Source organism: Drosophila virilis, chromosome 2, assembly GCF_030788295.1.
Source record: "Drosophila virilis strain 15010-1051.87 chromosome 2, Dvir_AGI_RSII-ME, whole genome shotgun sequence".
In the NCBI taxonomy this organism is placed as follows: Eukaryota; Metazoa; Arthropoda; class Insecta; order Diptera; family Drosophilidae; genus Drosophila; species Drosophila virilis.
Window position 1 is genome coordinate 17710098 of NC_091544.1, and position 24682 is coordinate 17734779.

The 24682-nt window shown below is 42.6% G+C and overlaps 1 protein-coding gene across 4 annotated transcripts in view; it reads right to left on the reverse strand.

The window, feature by feature from the left end:
* Ubx (Ultrabithorax) overlaps positions 1–24682 on the reverse strand; it is a 94274-nt gene that overhangs the window by 21474 nt on the left and 48118 nt on the right. Inside the window, exon 4 of one of the 4 annotated variants that reach the window (XM_070206902.1) lies at positions 5743–9999. The exons of the other annotated variants lie outside the window; for them this stretch is intronic. Coding sequence (XP_070063003.1) covers positions 9980–9999 — 20 coding nt within the window. The 3' untranslated portion in view covers positions 5743–9979. Of the gene's footprint in view, positions 1–5742; positions 10000–24682 lie in introns of those variants that run through there. 4 annotated transcript variants of the gene reach the window in all.

Below are 24682 nucleotides of genomic sequence, written 5' to 3' on the forward strand. Positions count from 1 at the left end.
CCGCTGAGTATGTGTTAAGATGGGCACGCAAGACGAGCGTGCAAATAAATTTGCAGATTACGCGCATTAAGAAGACGAACGTGGAACTGCAGCATGCAAGTGCAGATAATTGAGGCGCATATTTAATTCAATTTATAAACTTTAACTTAAAAGTTTGCCAGTTGATTAAACGCAGGCAACAACTTCTATTTATTAGAAATTCTTTTGCGAATTTCAGCTGCGATTTGTGTGCCGCAACGAAAGGCAGCCCCAACTTGATTGCACTCATACAATTTATCCAGCCTCTGCGCCCCCGCCTGACTGTCGTATCTGCGACTGCATGCAAAGTGCAAAAGTGGAGCTGGGATGAAGTGGAGGTCTGCCCCATGGCCAGGGACACGTTCCACAGTCAAGACCTGGAAACCGACTCTGACTGGTCAGCAGGTTGCTTTGGCTGGGGCTGTTGCCGTTGCCGTTGCCGTTGATTTGTTTTGGCCAGTTGCTGTTGCCGTTGTTGTTGCTGCTGTTGTTGTTGCTGTTGCGCGCTTTTCAAATTGCCCGTTGAACGTTCGCCGGGTGAGTAAAACGATTACCCGCCGGCTAGGCCTGCATTGGTTAGTGCTCGCGTATGTGTTGGAACAACTATTATTAAGCGCGTTCAGTTGTTGTTTTTGCTCTTCCTTTTTTTTTTACAAGCGCTGTTATTGTTGTTGTTGTTGTTGCGGCCATTGTTCTGCTTTGGCTTGAAATTATTATTCTCATGCCAAAATGAATTGAGCTGCCCGAGACGTTGTGGAAAGAGGCTCGACTCTTGGCATGCAACATGTTTAGTTTATTCATAAGCTCACACGCACACACACACACACACACACACTGGTGTGTGCGTCGGCACATTCAAAAGTAGCCGCATTAAATGAGCGGGCTCAGCGCGCACTCAAATTGCCCAGTTATTAAGTAAATTGATTTTAAGTACGTTTCGAAATTATTTGCTTCTAAATGTTTTGTTGCTTTTGCATTTTGCCCTCCTTCCCCTTCCCCGATCTAACAACATTTTCACACAACTTGTTGTTGTTATTGTTTTAACAGCAGCTGGTAATTGACGAAAATGTTTCTTTTTTTTTCTGTTGCTTAGTCGCGATAAGAACCGGAACTATATGAAGTTGGGGACCAACTCGCGCATAAAAATTGATTGTTAACATCGCCAGCAATTTGCTGCTGATTTCCATTAAGATTAAGCCAGGCTAAAAGTGCGGCATAATATGTTACAAGCCTGAACGACAATTACGAGCAAGTGGCTTTAAGCTACACATAATTGCAAGAGGTATACAAAATTAAAATAAATTTAAATTGTTAATTTCAAGTTTTAAAAGTGTTCAACAAATAGTCAATGTTATGAAATGTTGATTAAAACTCTAATTAATTGCGTTTAAGTTCTGATTGTTGCACATTTATATTTAGTCTATAAATTACTTCATGTACTTCTATTAAATTCTAAAAACCTTTAAAGATTTGAAATATTTTTTGTGTTATGCATATATTATATATTGTTATGAAAAGGCGATAAGCATTTAGAAAGTTTGGGTGCGCGTTTTAAAGTTGCATTTAATGATATCTTTTCAGATTTCTATATATTCTTTATGGTATTATTGGGAAAATATCTGTTGCAACTCAGATAAATACAGCTCTCTGGCTTAAATTAAATACACAAAATAAGAGTTGCCACATGCAACGCCTCAGAATATTGCTCAAGCTCAAGCACAGATTACACGTATCATGCGGCATAAATGAAGTTTTCCATTAACTGACGTTAAATTTAATTATTAATTAATTTAAATTTAATTAATTTAAAACTAACAACACACAACATGGCAAAATGAGCGCGTCCCATGCAAAATGCAAACAGCAAACAACAAACAACAACAACAAAATTGTTAAATGATAATCAGCAGAACCAGCTGCAGACACTTGTTGGCCACTCGCCTGGCCAGCAGTCAATGAAAACGCTTCATAAACAGCGCAATTAAACTAATGACTGTGCTGGGCACTGCGATCCCCGGAATGGGCCGTACCAGGCCGAACCTGAGCCAACGGCACTCGCATAGAAAAGTCGGGCCACACACGAAGAAGCTGGCGAAGACACCGGTTCGGTTCTACTGTGGCTCGTTCATCAGGCGGGCTTTTGGCACTTGCGCATATGATTAACCTGGAGGGGGGCTCGGGGTTGGCGGAGGTGGTGAATACGTGAGGCAAACGCAGCCACGTGCAGTGCAAAGTGGTTGGCTTGATGAAATGTGCGCGATTGTCTAATGGGTCGCCAAATGGGCAGCGGCTTCTTCTGCAGCCGCTTCAACTGGATGAGCTGGGCTGATGTATTGCCCGTTGCCCGGTTGCCCAGTGCCATTGCATCTTTAGCTGTTGCTCTTTGCCATGTTTATGGTTGCCATAGCAGCAGCAAGTCGCAGCAAGTCACAAGCGAACCGGTTTTTGGTTATCTTAAAAACCCGACTGAAGTCAGGTAGAGCAACGCCAACGGCAGCAACAGCAGCAGCAGCCGGTTCCGAGTGGTCGCCTACTGTGCTACAGCCGCGTCGTCGTCGTCGTCGTCGTATATTGGTGGTGGCTTTAATGGCTTCCGCCAGCGGATCATAGGAGTGAAATAAATGGCCAGACGGAACCAATAAACGTCGCGCGTTGTGCGTTCATCGCTCGTTCAGCCAAAATGAGTTAAGAACTGTGGACAGTTTTTCTGCAGTCGCTGACTCATTGCGATTTATGACCAAGTATAAGATCGAGTATAAGAGGCAACAGTATCAGCAGAGAGAGGGGAAGAGCGTAGCATTCTTCATAGTCAGCCGCAACGCCCACGGAAAAATTTGCTGAAAAATTCCTGGCTGCCATTTACTTGTAATAATACATTTTGCATTATAATAATATCAGGCTATACTTTACGAAAAACGCCATGATATATACTCGTATATAAAATTGCCTAGACAGTCATCAATCAGTCGGGGCTCAAAGGAATTGACCTGTGCCTGCACTCGCCACAGCTGCCGCTGCCGCTGCCAACGCCGCTGCCACTGCCGCTGCCAACGCCGCTGCTGCCTTTGGGGTGAATGTGAAGGCTAAGCTTTGGCCAAGACGCTGTCCGCTGCGGTCCGCTGAGGTCCGGCTGAATAATAAAAGTAATTGCGTCTTTACCCTTTAGGGTTACCGAGTGGAGCAAATTGCGACTTGAATGCAATGCGCTTTTCTATAAGCATAAAAATTGCTATAATTTGCTGAAGATTGCGTTTTATCCATAACCATAACAATGGCCTCTCCTACCCATCCACCCCCCACCCACCCACTTCCACTTTTCCAAACCAACAATTTATTTTCCCTGAAGTGCATTTAATCAATATAGACAATATCCCGAACTCCGCCAACTATTTATTATTAATGATGGATTGCTTTGAAACGTTTTTTTTTTTTTTTTTTGGAAGAGTGAAGGGCAGCCTGGAAAATTAAACAACCGGCTGGTTTATTATTGTTTCTTTAAGGAAAAGTACAATAGAAAATATTAGAAAATGGAAAGGTTTAAATTAAATTGTTAGTTTTTTATTAGTTCCAAAAAGAAAATAAATTAAGTCTTTAACTTAAAGGTTTCAGATTATACTAAACGAAAATAATAAAATATTTCAAATATTTTAATTATTTAAAAAACTGTGCCTTAGTATATATTCCCAAATTGCTTTAGTCTTTAATTTCGATGAGTTGAGGCCGACAAATGAAAACTATTTCAACAATTTGCACTTTATAACGAACTTGCCCAATGAGGCAAACATCGTACTGTGGCGCCACATGGCTGCCTTGTTGCTGTTGTTGTTGTTGTTGCTTATGCTTCTCCTCACATTGTTGTTGCTGCTTGTTTGCTATTGGATTTTGGTCTACTGGTTGCCAATGGCTGCTGGCAGCGCCACAAAGTAGATAACAAATATTTGCAGGAAACCATGAGCCCCTTAATTAGTGTAAAGAAGCTCTCAGCTCTCGAATCGCCCTCTGGCTGCAGGTTGGGGGTCTGCAGAACTCATAAAATGCCAGCAAGGAAGCAATTTATCAAAGTTTTGTTGCTTAATTGTCGTCCATGCGGTGTTGGCAGTGAAAGTTTTGCCGTTTGTCGTTTGCCGTTTGTTCGCTCGAGTGTCCTGCCTGCCAGTTTGTCGGTTGGCGTATAGGCAAATATGAGGGCGTGTGCTGCTGTTCATTTTGCAGAACCAGGCAATGAGGGGCGGCAATTTAATGAGAAAAGACATTTTTGAGTAAGCCCAAAAGCAAATACCATCGATTTTGCCTCACTGCAGGTTTCAAGATATTTTCCACATCATAAATACATAAGTACGCATAGCGAGGAGACAGGCAGGAGGCAGGAGGCAGGAGGCAGGATGTGAACCAGTGGCTCGAGGGGCAGAATGAAGCTGAGCGTAAACACACGGCTTCTGTGTGCTGCCGTCGCATTTATAACAATTTAAAATTGCACGAAAAAATAACAATAAAATCCCACAGACAAACGAAATTACGTGACCAATGTGTTTTATTACGATTTTATTGCGAAAATGCGAAGAAGTCAGGCGGCCACAAGGGAGACGAGAGGGGCAGCCGGCGAGGTGGGGCGAGCAACCGCAAATATGACTGCGTCTGGGAAGCGCTTTATTATTTATCTTTCAGCTGAAATCGGCACAGAAGCCAAACAGAAACCAGAGCAGCAGCACAACTGTGGCCTGGGGAGGGGCGGCTGGCGAAGGCGCAGGAGCAGTTGCTGCCTCGTGTGGCACGTGAGCGTCTCAAACGCGAGGGTTGCAACAGGAGTAGCTGCTTTTTTTATTAATGCCTTGGACTTCTCACGCGTCAGGTTAATGCGAAATTTATGTGCTGTCACCCAACACAAAAAAGCCAACTTGTAAGCCGAGTGGCAGCAGCGCCCTCAACCCCCTCAGGACAGGTTCATCATTACGTTTCGCATTTCCTGCCCAAAAACTGTGTCACGCAAGTGATTTAACCACCAAGGCAACCATGGCTGCAGCACTCACCAAAAGGGGTGGTCCTGGCACTGGGAGTTGCCGCCCTTAAAAGACCATAAATGGCCAACAAAAAACGCCCTTTGTAAAGCTGACCAAAGCTGGGCAGAGTGCTACACACTTTGGGGCAAGTGCTAAGGGAAATTTATATTGGTCTATTGAAATTGTATTTAGTTTTGTTGTTGTCAACATTTTATTAAGTAATTTGCATAAATTTCCACAGCAGCATATGCTGGGCGAAAGGGTGGCAAGGTGTGGAAATTAAAAAGCTGATTATACTGGTAATAAAGGATTTGGTCACAATTAAATAATATAATTTTAGAAGTATTTTTTATACAAGAGATATTTTCACTTGGCAATATAAAAATTAATGAAATGACTCTCATTTCAGTAGAAAAGCAGCGCGCATGGAAAACGCTTAAGGATAGGGCACAAAGAAGAACTGAAAAGTTTTCTTACTCTCAAGAGAATAGGCGCAGGCGAGTTTATACATTCAAGAGAACAAATAGTATATTTAATTTGATTTTCCGTTTTACTAAAAATTACAGAGTCCTCGAATTTTGTCATATTTATCATATGCTGCACTTTATTAAAAAAGCCAGTCATTTCGATCTGTGCCAAAAAGACACACTTCTATGTATATTTATCTATGTATATAAGAGACTATACTGCACCCTTGGCAAAAAAAAGTTGTTCAAGAAAAATCTAGCACCAATAAAAATGATACAGATATGCGGATTTTTTTTGCGGATATATAAAATTGAATTATTGCATGCAATTTAAAAACCAACAAAAGCTGACAGCAGTCGAGCTTTTAGCCATGAAGCAGAAACGGCAACAACAACAACAACAAAAAGCATTGCCAAAAAATTTGTCAAAATAATGGCGTCATTCTGCAGTGGCCGCCAAAGAGATAGCCAAGGGATGGGTGGTTGGCGATTGGATGTGGGAGTGGCGTTCGTGGCGGTCGTGGCGAGCCGATGAAGATGCTATAAGGCAACAAGGAACCGCCACACACAAACATGATGCTGCCGCTGTTGGCGACGCTATGGTTTATCCTTTTATCCTTTATCCTTATGCTTTTTTGCACATTATTTGCTTTTGCAATTCAAAGCGATTAAGTGCGACGACGCCGCCGACGACGGAGGACGGCGACTCGACTCGACTCGGGGGTCATTAAGGACGACATAAAACATGTTTTTGTTGCAATGGCCATAAGTATTTGTATCTATATCTGTATTTGTAGCTATAACTGTATATCTGTATAGCTGCAAGCGTATGCGTGTTGGTATATAAAAATATTGCATGCCTAATGGCAAAGCCGAAAGTCGTATAACTCAATGCAACCGCTCCCTAACCCCTAACGCTAACCCTAGACAGCTAACTGGCCATTAGCACAAGCGGTTGCAGCCCCATGTCGCATCCACAATAAAAAATAAAGCGAATTTCTAAAGTAAGCCCGTTTAATAGAGCAATTATGACCAGTTGAAAGGCGAGAACTGAGTTAAAAAAAATGAACTGAACTGAATTGAAGTAAAGTCGAGCGTCGCGGCCATATTTCAAAGTGTTTGCCCGTAACTAATTAAGCAATTAATTTTCGAGCAGCGGTCGCTGTGAAAGGCAAGCGGGATACACACACACACACACACACACGTATTTATATATACGCAATCAAAAATGAGAAGAAGTTCAACAAACTTTTCTCGAAAATAATTCACAGGCTGCTGCGACTGCTGTGAAATTATTTATGCCTGCGTCTCATACGCTCGGTGCACAGCCCATATCCAATTGCTTGAGCCCAATCCTTGCCTCATGCGTGCGCCGCGGCGTATGCAACACTTTTTTTAAGAGGCCTGCTCCTCGGTGCAGTCATAAAATATGTTAAACGCCCGAATTGCCGGAGGGTGTGAAAACTTGAATCAAAAACCAAAGCAAAACCACGCTGAATATTTATGATGCGATTAGCAGACTTTTGCTGTTGTTGTTGTGCAGGTTGTGCAAGGAGTCAAAATTTACGTTGGCCACATACCTAAAATGGTAACCGAGCAGGCAGTCAGGCTGTGGCAAGGCTGCCAATTAAGCTGGGAGTGTGCCGCATGAATATGTAAATAAAAGCAGCTAATAAGTGGGTGTTTAATAACCGGATGGCCAACAACCGAATGGCCAAACGACCAAACCGACCCAACGAGAGGGCCCAAAATGTAAGAGAAATACGAGAGCTGAGCAGTTTGTCAAGCGACAAAGGTAAAAAATGCGCAGGCAGGGCTGGCTGGTGTAAAAAAAAGGTAGCATGTTTAATTTGCGTGGCATTTGCAGCTGCCTGCGGCAAAAAGATAACGAAATAAAACGTTTGTCGGCATGAAGCAAAACAGGGGGTAGCTGGGCTGGGGGCACGTGAAAACAAAAGCAGAAAAAGAGGCAAAGCCAAAAATGGGTTGGAGCGCAGTGTAAACTAATTAAACGGCTCGCTAAAAGTGTTCCAAGTATTGTTAAATACATACACATGAAATGTACATATATATATTTTTACATATATTAATATACATATGCATACGTATGCCACAAAATGGCAATAAACGCGTCGAGCCATTAAAATTATGATTAAAATTTAATTTAGCGAAAATAATCAGACTCGCGTTTGATCAACTCCAAATGAGCGAGCAATTAAATCAAAATATTCGGTAAAAAAAATGCGGTAAAAATTTGCGTTCGAAATGCACGCCCCATGAATTCCATTAAAATTCAATTAAAAATTGAAAATCAACAATGAAAAGCGCAATAAAAACTAATAATAATCGCGAGTTAATGGCGGCTCACAAACGCCGCCTAGCGTTCAGTAGCTGCAGCACAGCGGCCCCCTTGATAAATATGTTCGGCCATGTCCGTTCCCAGTGCTATATGCATGTAGTTTGGCCAGGCAAATGCGTTTATTCATTCATTATACGCAGACAATTAAGTCCCAGGAATTTCGTAGCGCCATAAATTTCTACGCCCCATGCCCCCACCCTGATCACATTTTGGGGAAATTGTCAGGTCAGCTGAAAATCTACATATGCACTGACCAAACAACTATAAAACTATGTCTGCGTGGGACGGCTGGCACATCAAGAACGGCTGTGGAAATTTAGGGAAATTTTCAATTTGCCCGCTGAACGGCCATTTTGCATTTGGTCGCGAGTATCATGGCCTCATAAACCGCCCCCGAAATACTCCCTATAAGGGTAACAAAACTATCAGGCAGTTAATTGAAAATTCTTCAAAATCATATTGCAAAATGTTTATCGCCTGAAACTCTCATAAAGCTAAGCACCCGTTTGCTGTTGATTAATGTGAGTGTAAATTCGGATAATCAGATTGCTGAACTTGGTTTTTAACTTAGTAAATTGATTATTTGTAAATTTTTATAAACGCTAAGTGCTCTATTTTTTCCAGCTTACATTGAAAAGCTTTTAATTTTTATTAATTTCCGTACCGGATGAATCCTTTTATTTCCCTTCAAAAACTACATAGATCATATCTTTATCTTTATCGTAACTTGCCATATACATGCGTCGATACATACTAAAATTATCATGTTAATTCACTCGAAAGCATATTAGCGTATATTTTTGTTTGGTTTGTGTCCCATTACTAATCTATAAGATGTTATCTATATTAGCACATTACAGTTTAATGCTTTGCATTGTATAGTCAAACATTTTACTGATCAACTAACTTTTCTATCTATTTTCATATGTCTTGTATCCTTTAACATTTTACTGATCCACAAACTTTTCTCTATATAAGCATATAAGCGTCTATTTTTCTTTGTCGTGGGTCCCTTAATATTTTACTACTCTGTACTATAACAGATAGAATAATATAGAATATAGATATGGGTTTCTATTATAACTTCCCTTTCTACATGCAAGATATTAATTGGAAAACCATTCCAAAGCCTTTTCCCCGCTCCGTTACTCGCGAGTTGCTTATCAGTAGCTCTGGAAATATAGCTCGTGACGTGTCGTTATGGCGGCTTACTTTTCTGAGTAACTGTGTGTGTGTGCGTCTGCATTAGTGTGCGAGTGTGTATGACTCGCAAGACATCAAATTACTTTCGTATGCAAATCAGCGGCTTTTCTGCCGACTTTTTTTCTCTGCTACCGCCGCCCGCCTTGAAAACGACGCCCTTTTTTGTCCACGCCCAAGCGGGCAACATTGGCAGACAGTCAGACCTACAGATAGCAGACACGGCATTTGATCGGCACCAAATTTATCTCAATGATATGCAGATAAAACTAACAAGAACCAAGTTTCGTTATTTCTCTTTCCGTTTCGGAGCTGTTTTCTTTTTTTTTCCTTTACATTGCTGCACATCTTCGACATGTGGCGTAGAGAGAAGAAAAAACTACATTAGCAAATAAATTTATTTAGCATTACAAAAAATGAGGTAGCTGAGTGGCTCAGTAAAAAGGGGGAGGGTGGGGAGTGGCACTGTAAGGGTGTGTGTGTGTGTGTGTACGGGCGCCATGAATTTATTTAAGATGCGTATTGATTGGATTTGATTTTATGCTATGGGAAAGTAAATTTGCGCAAATAAATTTAAATGAGGGCGTTGAGTTTGCAGTCTCTGGGCCCCGCCCACTTGTGAGCAGGCGGCAAAAAAATGTCTATTTCTTTTTTGAATGCAAACTAATCCCGCATGTGTGCCCATATTGGCAGCGGGCACTGTGCCTGGGCCTGGGTTGGGTCTCGAGCCTGAAACATACGCATGAGTAATTTTCCAATTTTTGTTTCGCATTTGCAGCTAATCTGGAAAATGGGTTTTTGGCTTTGAGTGGAAGCTCTTTTCTTTTTTTTTTCTTGGCTGGTGGTTGCTTTAAAAAGTTTGATATTTATTTACTCACTTTAAGCTGTATGCTCTTACTTAGTCAATGTTTGGGGGAAGAGTCATGTGAAGAAGTTCTTCAAAAATAGCGACACTTACCTGGAAGCAGAAAAATAAAAAGTTTAGTTTATAATGCAATTGAAGAATATCAATCTAGAACGTATATATTCATTTACATTTATTTATATTATTTGTGATAGTTTAAATATTTCAGATATTTATAGGACTCATTTATATGCATGCAATTATTTTTGTCTATTAAATAATAATTATTTCGATTCTCAATTTCAATCAGCTAAAACATGCATTATGACTATTCTATAAATTCTCTTTTAATTTTAAATAATTTTTGGCAGCTTTTAAATGATGAGCTGCAACAGTTTATTGCTTGATTTTTAATTTCGCATGCGGCAAGCTCTGCTGTGCCACATATTTTGGTGGCATAATTGAGTAAAATGAAATAATTAAAATGAGCCGCATAAAGTAACTTAAAATGCTTTAACGACCTTTTGTTAATAACGCAAAGTGCAAATGTTCTCTCTCGCTGATTGTTGCAGGTTGCAGGTTGCAGCTTGCCGGTTGCAGGTTGAGCGCGCTGTCCATTGGCCATTTGCATGCGTTATGCAACAACTGCAACAACAGCAATGCGAATGCGTTGTTGCAACTGTGTGCCGCGCGCAATTTTCATTTGCTGCTTTTATTAAGTGATAATTGAATTTTTATGCCAGCGCTAACAGGCGACACGAAATGAACTTCAGAGCCTTTTGCAATTACCTGAGAGAGGTCAGCAGGACAGTTAAGATGACCAAGGCAACCAAAATGGAGCTGGACTTGACGATGACTCAGAGAAACTTTTTGATTGAATCGCTTAAAATTGTCTTTTATATTTTTATATATTATATCTTTTATAAATTCTCTTTTTTAAGAGCACTTCATATTTTTTTTTATAAATTACATTTTATAGTTACTAGTATGAAAAGATTTAAATATTTATATTATATTATATTTTATTTGTCGCCTTCATTTTAGACTCGTGTGTCCGCACTGTAAATTCAGCCGCAACTGATGTCAGTTCTTCGATGCATTCAGTTTACCACTAAATTGTGTTGCCAACTTTCTAAATGACCAAAATTGCCGTCGGGCCATAAATCACACGCTCGACGCTGGGCTTCAATTTCGGGCATGTAACGCACTTTCTAAACAGCACGAGAGAGCAGGCGATAAAAAAATAAAACATCTAGCTTAACAAAAAAAGTCGGCAAACTGTTTTGTCGGCCTGTATGACAATTGTTATGAAAATGTATCAACAAAAAAAATATGAAAAAAGGAAAAATCGCATTGCAGCTGTTTTATGACAGGTCAGCGGGAACAAAAACCTGCGACTATTTCAGGCGGAAACCGCAAACGGTGCAAAAATTATGAAAATTCATATTGCCGCACGCACTTGGCGGGAAATTCGGGCAACTGCCACGGCGCAGGTATTTGCCCATTGTTTGTTGTTAGGACATCGCCGCAGGTGGCGAACGGCGGGCGGTGGGCGTGAAATTTGCATGCGTCAATGGACTATGAAAATTTAGAAACTGTTGCAATTTTCAGTTTTCGCAGTTGCAGTTGCAGTTGCTGCGCATTTTGCGTTGATTTACGGCCAGTTGCGGGGACCCTCATAAATCTCAGCCGTGTGCGTTTGCTACTGGTGTGTGTGTGTGTGTGTGTGGCAAATATTTTGGTTGCAACGATTTCATGCCCCGCAGACGGCAATTGCATTGCACTTGGGCCCTTTTAATTTTTGCAAAAAAAACAAAAACAAAAAAAAACCCGAAGAGCTGCAGAAAAAAAGAGCGACAAGTCGCACACATTTCATGCGGCTTCCACAAAAGGTAACAGTCGGCCAGTCGGCCCAGAACCCGGCTACGTTCCGGGACGACAACGAAAAGCAATTTACGAAAAGCACGCAGCGTTTAGATCAAAAGCAAAGACGACGTCGCCAGTCGCCAATGGCAGGACGCAGTAGAGGACACGGGCGCAATGTGAGAGGGGGGGACAGACGATGCAATACAACGCAAAACACATCATTAAGTATAAAATTCTTAAAATGGAATTTTAAATCATTAAAAAACGCTGCAAAAAAGTCAACAACAACGGTCGACGAGGAATTTGCAATGCGTTTGCTTTATTTGGCAGTGGCTCGCTGGAAGCTGCACCAACAGCAGCAGCAGCAGCAGCCACATGCAACCAATGCCCAGTTGCTTTGTCCAAAATGGTTGTGGCAGCAGCAACAACAACAACAACAGCAACAAGAACAACAACAGCAGCAGCAGCTACAGCGTGCAGCATTTTTTTTTTATGTACACGCCAAGCAAAACAGCTTGAATGGAAGTAATGATGCTGGCCGAAACGTTGTCCAAGTCTTGAGAAAGGCGCGCAGTTGTTGCATTCGCAATGAGTTGCCGTTGCCGTTGCCGTTGCTGTTGTCGCTGTTGCTGCTTGCTGGTTGCAATGGCAATCAGCAACATGGCCGCCTGGGCAGCCAAACGAAGCCGAACTGCCATCGTTGCTTTTATCGGCGTTTTAGCTCTTTTCCTATATGCATCAGTCCCGGTTGCTGCTGCTGCTGCTGCTGCTGTTGTTGCTGCTGCGCTTTTCAGTTAACATGTTGCCGCTGCACGAATTCTATGTTGCACTCGGAATTTGAAGTAAATAATTCTTTGCTGTTCGTTTTGCTTGCAACATTTTTTTGCAAGTGCTTCGTGCTCGTTAAGCATTTTGCTCTGCGATTTCTTTTCTTTTGTTGCTGCTGCTGCTGCTGTTGCTCAATGTTGCTGCCGTTGCTCATAATGCGCCACAAAAAAGAATATATATATATATATATATATATATATATATATATATCCATATATGTATGTATAAAAGCGAAATAAAAAGGGCGCGCCAGCTGCGAAAAGTGGTTCCGTTTCGTTTATCTCATGTTTGGGTGCGTTCTGTAATATTCCCTCTCTATATATACCCTCAGCATAATACGATGAGTAAAGTCGAGCAATGTAAGCGACTGACTTGACGGCATAATGACGTCAGTGTTGTCGATGTGGCTAATGAAGGATTAACGAAATATATACGTATATCCTAGTGATTTAAAGGGAAATGTGCAAGCAAATAAGCCACTCGAATTTAATTTAAGACACACATATAGCTGTAGTAATTTTTATATAATATAATATTGAAGAAAATACATCAAATAGAAAAAGAATATCGGAAGTTGTTACTGAAGTAAAGGAATGTATTCTAGATATATAGAGTGTTGAGTAATGAAATCAAGAACTTAAAGAACAGCTTGTCTTTCTTGCATTAAGAATACCGTGAAGGTAAACTAGTATCCCGAAAGTCTTGAACTTAATCAAAATATGTTCATATACTTATGTCATATATGCTGACATTTATATCTGATGTATTTTAGTTATGTATGCGTTCATATAATTCTTTTACAAATGTATGTACTTCTGTATGCCTACATAAATTTACCTTATAAATAGAACATATATCATGTTTTTCCCTTGCAACCACTGTAACTGTGTTTGGGTTATCATCAAGTGATTCCTCAATCTTCCATTTAAAATCGACATATACTTATGTATATGCATATATATTTCCCCAATAATTGTATCTTATTCTTTATTCACAACTGCAACTGTGTTTGGGTTATTCCTCAATCTGCCAGTTAAAAACGACCTGTCTGCATTTCTGTAGCTCGGCCAAAATACTCAGCATAGCTGGCAATCAGACAAGCCGCTCTGTAAGCCATTAAAACTCAACTGGTTGTGTATTTGGTTACTTTTTTTTGTTTTGATCGGGTCTCCATTTTGCGGCCATTGCCTGGCGACGTTTGCGAGCAAATAAATTCAATTTGCTGCTAGTCGGCAAACGGCGACAGGTTTTTGCCGCATTTATCATCGCATCAACATCGACGACGACAACGACGACGACGAGGACGGAGACAAGAACACATGAGATGCCAGCTCCAAATGAAACGCCATTTACCAATTTATTTATTTATATAAAGCGAATATATTTTATAACCCGCAGCAAATGCAGCCGAGCACAGCGCAAAACTCAGCAAACAGAAAAAGCAGCAGAAAAAAATCTTGGCTAAGAGAAAAAAAAATGTTGTATGAAGTGACCAAACTAGTTCGTTAAAATAAATTCGAGAGCCACTAACAATGTTGAGCAGACAGACGGACAGACGGACAGATGGACAAATGGACAGACGGACAGTTGGACGACCGAGCGGACGGATGGGCAACATGCAACGGCTGCCGCAGCAACAGAAAAGAGCCAGAGACCAAGTCTCAGGTTCCAGTTTCGCTCCATGTCGATGTATGCGGCAGGGCGAAGATGTATTCCTTTTGGGATGTTTTTAATTTTTCTTTAAAGTCGTTAAGCGTCGTCGTTTTTTGCGCCTGCCTCGGCCGCGGTCTTTTGTGTGTGCATCTGTTCGTTAGCTCGCTGGGAGCTCGATGCTCGATGCTCGAACCTGGAAGCTGGGAGCTGGAGCGCGCCATTGCCATTTGCTTCCTGCGTGCCGCCGCGTTGCCTTTCTAATGGAGTTTTGCAGATAACAGGCAACGACAACGGCAAAGGCAACAGCTACAGCAACAGCAACAGCAACAGCAATGGCAATGGCAACGGCAGCTCCATCTGCAGCTTCTACTTGGTACGTCTACTCCTCCCCTTGCCCCACTCAGCAGCTGCTAAGCATAAACACACACTTACACGTACTTGGGGCAATGGAATGAAATGAAATTAAACCCTTTTCGGCGACTGTTGCTGCAGAGAAGCAAAGCTGAGAACGGTTAGGTGGTGCAGAGGCGGTAGCGGGGGCATGTGGCATGGCAAATAGTTGCAAAAAATTAACATTATTGCAATTTCGCTACCTCGACTAACAAGCAATGCCCCAGGGACGCAGCGGCAGTTGCAATCGCCTGCCTTACCTGGAACCGAACCAAACTCTCGTATAATTGAAGATCTTCACTGTGCCGAGGCAAAAGAGCGGCACATAAATTGAAAATCGTTTAGAAAATTAAAGAAATGAGTCTGCAGTCGTAGTCGGAGTTGGGATCTGCTTGGTCTGCTGCTGCTTCTGGCCATGGCTCAACTCTCGGCTCGTATTTCTATTTACTTTTTAGTTTGAAATGGCAATGCCGACAGTTGCAAGCATAACAACAACAACAATGCAATCAGCTAGACAAGTGGAGCAAAACAAAGAAAAATGCAGAAACTTTTTGCCATTTCTCTAAAAGAAAAACAAACAAGCCCTGCCCACCTCCCTTGGGCCGACGACAGGCGGCATATGCAAATTTCAGCGCGCAGCCAAAGTTGAGAGGCAGTTGGAGAAAGGCAGAGTGAAATGTTAGAGAAATAGCGACAATTGTTGGGCACTCCTTGAAGAAAATGATTTCATTGCTCCTCGAGTTGCTTTTCATTGTGGCCCCGCGCAAATAATTCACAAGTCAAGGTAGAAGTTTCTTTATGTAAGTTTCAGAAATGTCTGAAAGCATTCGCTTAGTTTGAAGAATTTTATCGGATTTGAAGTGTATTTTTTTTACTATTTTTTAGCAACAAAAGGAGAGTTATTGAAATTTAATTTATTTCATTTTTATTTATTATTTTACTATCAAAACTTTCTCCTCAAAAAGTCCTTAGAATTTTATGAAAATCATTTATTTATAATAATATTTTTAAGGCATTGCTTAAGCTTCTCTCTCTCTCTCTCGATCATATTTATGTTTAAATAACTTCTGTGTGTTGAAGCCGGTTCCTTCGGACACTTAATAGATCTGCAGAGCTTTCGCTTCATACTCTGCTCAATAACAACATCTAGTTCCCTTCCTAGCGCCCCCAACATTCAATTGCGGTTTTGATTACGAATCGACTGCCGCTATTTCCCGCTGTGTTTGCAATGATAACAGCCATTCTCATGCTCCATGTTCCATTCTCTATGCCCACATCCAGTTCGAGGCAGCGGTGGGAGTCGCAAACGCTGTTGGGGCTTAGTTCTAGAAAATCGCAGTGGGCCGACTAGCCGCCTCGCTGCCGCGGAACGGCTGGCGGATTTCTAATCTGTCTTCGCGTGCTGTTTGCTTGCATGCGAGAATTGCTGAACACGAGCAACATGCGATGCCATGGTAGCTGCTCCCCACCCACATGTTCTCCCTAGACCTAATCTATGCTAACTCTGGCTTCAAATGGCAGCAACATCAACAACAAGGCTGCCACATGCTGCGCTGTCGTTGTCCCTGTTGCACGCACGCACACACATACACTCATGCACACACATACATTTATGCAAATGTCGGGCGCACCATCATAAAATTGGATTTGGCAGCTGATTCGGCGGCTATTTTAAGCCGATTTTTTTCGCGCACAACATTTTTGAATTAAAATTTTGGCCCGCAATATAGAAATTAAAATTAATTTTAGCCAACCATTTGGACCATTGCGTCTATTTATTTTTAGTTTTTCTTGTTTTTGTTTTTCTGCGTCGCAATTTTTGTTGCTCGGATTTTTGGCTTTATTTTTAGTCGCATTTTTGTCGCATTGCGAATCTCTCTCTCTGTTGAACTCTTTGCCGCTGCGTTTCTCTCCCGCTTTTTGTCGACTAAATAAATTTCGTTTTAAGCGTTTTCGCCACACTCCATATACAAAAGGAGGTGCAGGAGCAGGCAGCGGCCAAATAGCCAACGATAATAAAATAAACAAAAGGTTTGCCGCCAGCTTTGGCCAGCGCTAAGGCCAAAGAAAACGCAGCCGAGTAGCTGAGACGATCCCAAGCAGGCCAGGGGGGCCAAGGGGCAAGGGGCAGGTGTCAGGGTATAGGGGGCAGAGGGTGAGGGGCTGCGCCTGCAAAGGTGAGTCGCAGTTGCTGCAGGTTTGCCAGCTTTTATTTGTGTGTTTTATTGTGGGCATATCTCAAAAGCGAATCTTTCGCCAGAGTTCGGCGAGTCGAACTGCGACGCAAAACAGATAAAAGAGGGCAGACGAGCAAGAAGAAGACTACAGCAAGGAAGCGATTGAAGCAACACATGAAGAACACACACACACACACACACACACACACACACACACACTCGCACACGCACAGCAATACATATGCATATCTAAATAATGGAGAGCGGATAAGCAAAACAGACTAAAATAAAATCAATAGAAACACTGCATACTGCTCGACTTTCAAATACCTACTAAAAGTTGCAGATAACTTGAGAATGTATTTTAATTACTCAGCTGTTTGTTAAATTGATAACTTAAAAGAAAAAAATGTATATATAAATTTCCCCTATTCCCAGTAACAAATATTAATTGTTTGTATAATTATTTGACAACGAAAATGTACAAATAGAAAATGTGAAAAATATTATTTAGTTTTAAGCAACAAATTTCGTTTAATTTTCATAAAAATTAATCACTCTTTTTTTGTTAATTAACTAGTTACTTGGCGCTCTTTTAAATCGCACACAAATCGCGCACCAAACGTTCAAGGGCGCAGACATTCTTCTGGCTTTATCCACAATTTTTGGGCACATTTTGCTGCATTCGCCTATCGCCCGGCAACACGCTGCCTCTTCCTGTGGTTGGAGGATTGCGTTTTATGCTGGCGGCAGCAAGGCGCTCTGGCTGTTCCCCGGCCGTATCACCTCCCTCGCACATATGCAAATAATGCAACATGCGGCGCAACATGCGACTTGAAGCTGCTGCCACGTTGCACGTTCCATGGCAGCCAAATACTTGGCTCCCAGTGCAGACAGGCAGACGGGCAGACGGGCAGACGGGCAGACATCAGGACAGCTGGCCAGGCAGGCAGTCGGACTGGCAGCCGGGGTGCATCCGCATCCTCAGCTGCCTTCGTGTATCGAAGATGAATAAGGAGCTATTTTTACTTTTAAATCTTAAACAAGCATTTCTGCTGCTGCCCCCTCCAATGGACTTTTGTCGCTGCGGATGCGGGTCTTTTGTGGCACTTTACCGCTGGCGGTGGCAAGTTTCTCAGGCCCCAAACTCGAGACGCAGACGCAGCTTGATGATGTTGTTCGGCAATCGTTGTTGATAGTTGTTGCTGTACTTGTCCCATGTTGTTTTGTGGCAATGTCATCGAACTATTGGCAAGTTCTTTTTATTTGTGTGCCGCCGCCGCTGCCGCAGCAGAGTAGACAAAACAGTTTGGCCACGTATGTTGTGTAATCCATATTATGGAGTTTTAAGTTCTTATCCAAATTCCTGGGCTCACTTCAGTTTATGTTGTCCCAAGATTCAGGTGTTGCTGTTGCGGTCCCTCGAACACTGCCAAAATATACTTCTGCATCCACAAGATACTTTAGTGCCACATGTCGGAGGCATCTTTGTGTTGTGGCCAACTAATGGGCTTAGGGTCTTAGCTAGTGTGCGATTATTTAGACAGTCGCTTGCCTAATCGCACACACACAAAAAGCCAAAACGTTTGCCAAAGCTAAGACCCCCCTCAATCCGGCGCTACCCCAGCAAGAACTAGACAGAAGCATGGCAAATGCACATATGAAATTTTTGAGCATTGTTAAAGGGGTGAGGGTGGGGGTTGTTGAGGCAACCAGACGACTGAAATCCTCATGTGATTTATGCAATTAGCACTCAACTAAGTCTGCTTAATGAACGACATGCCGCTGGCAACGCTATGGCAACGCTCTCCCAGGCGACGAACCATGGCGCCAATGTACGCTCAGGCACCTCCCTCAAAAATGAAATTATTGCAGACACAGATACAGCTGCTCAGCGTACTCTAGTTGGAGTCTTGGGACAAGCATCATCGAATTTCCACGAAAAATCCACATAATGTGCTGGATAATTCGACATGGCAGCGTTGCCCGATCGAGTTCTATTTTATGGCCTGCCAATTGGTAGGCAATTTTAATGCATATTTCATTGTACAACAAACTTGGACCAGGGATAACGCCCGATGTCCCATTGAATGCTTGTCTAGCTCTTGTTAATCTCGCTCTCACTCTCTTTCTATCTCTCTCGCTCTCTGCCTCGTTGTCTTTTCTGTTTCTAAAGGGGGAGTTGTACTCCATATTGAATTATGATTTATGATTGGAACATGTTGTAGCTGGCGCAAGGGTACTTAGAATATCTACGTGTACGAGTGAGCGTGTAAGTGTGCATGTGTGTGTGTGTATCTGTAAAATGTGCGCATATGCGCTAGTTAGCGAGACATTTGCTGCAGCTCAGCGAAGTTAGGAGTTCAAAGTTGGAATCTGAAGTGGTTGTCGGCCCAAAATAGCGACATTTGTGCGGCACTTGAGAAAAAAAATGGAAAAAGTCGCCATGTTTGCGGGACAAGGAACCAAAATGTTTCCATTTCACAATAATTTTTTCGTTGGGAACATGTAACAAGTCAATGCCTTGTAATTGGAGCTGCAATGCCTGCAATGGCCTGACAATTATCCCATTATCCCATTCTGGGACATTAACAGGATGTGCACAATCTCTGGAGTATAGCCATGGATTTCACAAAGTAGCGAGTCCTTCTGATACTCGAATCGAGAGCTAAGCTCCATTTGAGCATGAAGAGAGCTGAGAAACGTGTTGTATCTTATACATGCCTAATCTTAAACGGAAAAACCTTATGCAAAGACTTGGTGACACGAATCTGTTCAGGAAAAGTTTCCCAATCCATTCACAAAATATTTCATCCATCAGTATAAAGAGTTCTAAGCTTAAGTAGAGATCAGATATGTCTCTATGTAAGCAAAATACCCTTGACTTTACTGGCCCAATCCCCTGGCTGTTGTCTAATCACCACAACTGTCAGCTGCACTCATTCAATCCGACAATGAGTAGCAAGCGGAGCCATTCAAGTGTCGTTGTATTTTAACACGTGAGTGACTTTTATACGTGGCCATTGTCTAGAGATGAGTCGTTTTAAAATTCCAGCCCAGGCACAGGAAAATTCACACATTCGCGAAAAGGGAAAACGAAGGGGGCATGCGGTGAATGTGGTGTGCAGTTGTGCGGTTTGTTGTGGCGTCGCGAGCGCACGGAGGAAGGGCGGCAGTTGTTCTCTTAGGACCGCATAAAAATGCCATATAAATGTGACACTTTAAATGCCAACGACCAAAATAGTTTTGAACGGCAGTCGAGCGACAACTGCAGCGGGGGCAGCAAGCGGGCGGGGTTGCTTCACGTGACGAATTCGTGACGTGAAAAAAAGAATAGCATATAAAAATGAAAATGGCCAACTTACATTTATTTGCATTTTCAAGTTTCTGGACAGTGTGCGAGGAAACTCCATCTTTTTTTTTCTGTAGCTACAGACATTTGAATTTCGCCACGTTTTGCGCTTTTTGTGTGGCGCAACACACACGACTTGCCGGGGACATTCCTCATTTCATTTTAGCTCGTTCCGTTTCGTTTTGGCTTGGCTTGGTTTCGTTCGCCCAGTTCCTTCCTTCCGTTCTGCGGGCTCTTCACACGACACATTTTCCACAAGAATGAGTCCAACGAGTTGGCGACATTTGCATATGTGTGCGAGTACATGTGTGTGTGTGTGTGTGTGTGCGTGTGTGTGTGAACTGTCAACGCGCCATAGAACTGTCAACTTGATGGTAATTCTGAACAAAGCCATGAAAACTGCCAACAGGATGAGGCACTGTCGCCGAAGGGGGTTGAGACTCCGTTTTCACTTGTCGCGTCGCCGTCTAGTTTCGGTTTTTTGTGCACTTTTCTTCTTTTTTTTTTTGGTGTTGGCCAAGACAAAGGCGCTGATGGATTCATACAAATTAAATGGCGTGCTTTGCCGTATTTCGACACAGACAATTTCTCATTTAAAATGCATGCAAACATGGCGTATTTATGAGGCCGAGCACCCAACCCTCCCCCTTGGCTGCAGTTGGCTGGGGTGACTGGCAATTAGTGAGCTGTCGGGGCGGCACTTCCGCCACATCTTGAGTGCCACATCCGATAGAGATGGCAACACAGATGACATGAAATACACACGGCAGCGGCATGGCAGCGGCCATAATTATAAATCAAATGCTGGCAAATGGGCAACAGTATTGGACTGTTATAATCTAGAAAAACTCTATTCATCATTTCTTATCAACTGATAGAATATCGCATATTTGCATTTCCTCGTTGATTATTTTTCCCTTCCCAACTGAACTTTGTCTATTGCTCGACGGCAGCTCCAATCAACGCTCTTAATTACAGCCATTATTTTGTCATTTTGATTTTTGTTTTATAAAAAGAAACTTATTTATTTTATATGCATGCGTGTCATAAATCTTAACGATTTATGCTTATTGCAAATTTATTGGCAGTTCCACAAAAAAAAAAAAAAAAAAAACGACAAAAAAATAAATAAAAGAGATGAAAAAATTTCAGGCAAGCGCCAACAAAGTTCAAACAATCAACGCCATTGTCCAGGGTGACGGGTTACGGGCTACGGGCTACGGGCAACAACGGCGGGAACCAGGCCAGTTTGCTGTTCATTTTGTCTACGTTTTCCAGTTTTCATATATCGATATGTACACAATTTACTATCAGCAACAGCCTGAAACAACAGCAACAACTACAGCAGCTGCAGCAAAGGCAGCGCTTCGCGTACTGCATCCAAAAACAAAACAATAACAACAAAAATATGCAGTATATTATGAAGTCCCAAAGCTGCACTTCAATTAAAATGCATTTTCGCAGTTTATGAGCTTAATCTCATAAACAATTTCAGCATTGTTGCAAAATCTTTTTGTTTTTGTCGCGAATTTTGACTGTCAGCAGACGGCTTAAATACTTTTTGTTTTACGCGGAAAACTACAGACTGTGATGAAACACAATGTATGAAACACAATCTTTATAATAACAACAACAAAAAATAGGTATTGATGAACTAATTGAGGGAGCGAAAGTGAGTAAGATATCGAAATACATAGTTTGTTATTTGTTTAAATAAGCTACTTTGCACATAATACCTTTTCGATGATAATATAGCTGCATTCTAGAGGGAGTTCTTGTAAGTAATAAGTTTTTCATAGACTACAGAAGATTGTGAGAAGAAGTTCCAATTCAATAACCATTTAGCGTACTTGAATCCGCAAAATGTTGATAAAAAACAGCAGCACTTGGGCCTACGCTAGACGCTACGCCAATAATTGTTTCTGTACTTTATATATCAAAAATATTCAAATTTGTGTAAATATAATAAATTTAATTGAGTATAAATTGAATAGTTGTATTGAAAATTGTAGGAAGTCCAAGGTTCAAACTTCAGTCTGACTTCACAAATTTGGTAAAAGAAGCGCACGAACCGAGCCTCAAGGCAAAAACAAAATCATTTGTTGGCCTTGCAGAGGTGCTTTTTATAAAAAGGTAGAGCATCGTATTTAATTTATACATATCGACTTTTTTAATCAATGCCAAACATTATTATCTAAATATATAATGTCTATTTAATGGCCTTGTTTCGAAGTATATCTTTACTTATAAGTGCCAATGGACACTTATCGCTTAAAGTTAACGTCTGATTTTGTGTTTAGTATATGCATTCTGCTGGTTCCACTTTTCCCTCTCCATTTACTTCCATTAGCTAAACAGGCTCCTAAAAAGCACACGAAATTGTCTCATAAGCAGCTTACAAAGGCAACAATCCTCAGGCAACAATTACCTAAGCTTTGCGCTCTTCGCCCCCTCAACTCTCGCTCATTCGCATGCTTCTTCAACCTGTTTCGACTGCTCTGCTTTTTGTTGTTGCTGTTGCTGTTTTTGTTTTTTGTGTGTTGTCTTTTAATAACTTTATAATGGCGTGTTGTATCACGCGCTCGAACTTCGTGTGGGCACGCCCCCAAAAAGCAGCGATGCCTGCTGACACACACACACACACACAACCACATTGCACACCCCACCGATCGTTGTTTCTGACAAACCAAACAACAATTGCAAACTGCTGCGAGTTTTTATTGTTGTTGCTGTTGCTGCTGTTTCTGTTTGTTGTTTGTTGCTGCAGTTCGTGCGATTCTTTTTTCGGTTATCGACAATTTTCAATCTATGCGCATAACTCAAGTGTCGGCCCAGCAACAGCAACCCGACACCCCAAAGCGCGACCTCCAAAGCCCGCATAACAGTGCGCGAGCGACCCCTGCGGGCACCGCCTCGACCCCTTTGCTCTGGCTGAGGCAGAGGCATATGTGCAACTTCCGTGCGCGGCTCTTAACTGATGCTGTATGTTGCCTCAGTTTGAGCAACGGCTCGTTCTGCGTTCTGCGGGCCCAGCTAGCAACAAAGTTGGCAATAGGCAGCAGAGGCGCAAACAAAAAAAACAAGCAGCAGAAAAAAAGGCAATAGAACAACACCGAAATAATATTGGCAACATTTTATTGCACTGTGACCTAGAGCATCTGTGGCAGCCGCACAGCCGCAGTGCTGCCGCCGCTGCTGAAACTCCTCGATGCGTCTGTCCGGCTGCCCAACTGGACTATCGCGCCAGCGTCATCTCGCACTGGTCCAGTCCGGCCGCCACCTCCTTATCGGCAACGTCAATAACAAGCCACCCGACGACATTCATTTTGCTCGAAGCCCTACCTACCCACCACTCCCAGTCAGACGCTGTCGCCCCGCCCTGCCTCTCATCCTTGTGCGTCTCGTTTTGCAGCAAAATTTACATCCTGTTCGGCTGATGGTCGTTTTACTGTTTCCGTGCCGGACTCCCGACTCCCGACTCGGACCCAGACCCGGACCCGGACCTGGACCCCGACCCGTGCCCAGACCCGGAGTCGTGGCCATTGCCATTGCCGTAGCTGGCTCTGCAACGCATATGAATATTTTGCAGCAGAGGCAGCAATAAAATCCATGACATCATAAATATCGATGCGTTGCCATGGCGAGCATTTTCGGTGCGGGCTTAGCGCACATACGACACTAGGCGGCAGGCAGGGTCATCCATTTTGATGGGGAGTACTGCGTGGTGGGTTCGTGGGTTGTGGGTCGTGTGGGCGTGTTACACCCGCAGCAAGGCGCCGCGCGATAACTCGATAATTATGTCCGCTTTTGTTTATTTCGCACATCGATTACAATTTCGACTGTTGTGGGGCCATTTTGTTGGCCGATTGGGTCCTGGCCTGGTCAGCCAGTGGCATGTCTCGTTAGATAGGGTCGCTCCACCGGGGGCAAGGGTTCTCTGCATACGTCATAGTCTCAACACTTACGGAATTTACAAACTTAACCGGTCCAGGGCCAGAAGAAGAGGGAGGACGAGACTGCAGTGCATCAGTTGCCCCCGAAAGGCGACGCAACTGCCCCTCAGGTACAGCTGGTAGCACGGGTATAGCGGGAGACGGTGTGTGTGTGTGTGTGTGTGTGTGTGTTCGTCTGGCGTCGCCTGCTGCTCATAAGTAAAACGTTGTGAGCAAAGTTTTATAAATTATCCTTGTGAGAATCCTTATTTATGGCGCGTGTGCAATTTTCATTTTATCGCAGTAAAAGCAAAGTTAAGTTAAGCTGCCGCCAGCACCCAGCTCTACCCGAGCGCCCCCCTCGCCCCAGTCCAACCTAGCTGCAACTTTGCCAGCAAATGGAGGCGTTGCACCAACAGCAACAACAATAACAGCAACAATATCAAATCGGGAAGCTCTCTCGCTCTCTTCCTCTCTATCTCTGGCGCTCATTTTTTATATTTGCCCCGGCGAACTTCAATTGTTCAGTCACAAACACAAACACACACCCAACACACACACACACACACACCCCAACTCTCAGTTCAACTCGAAAGCAA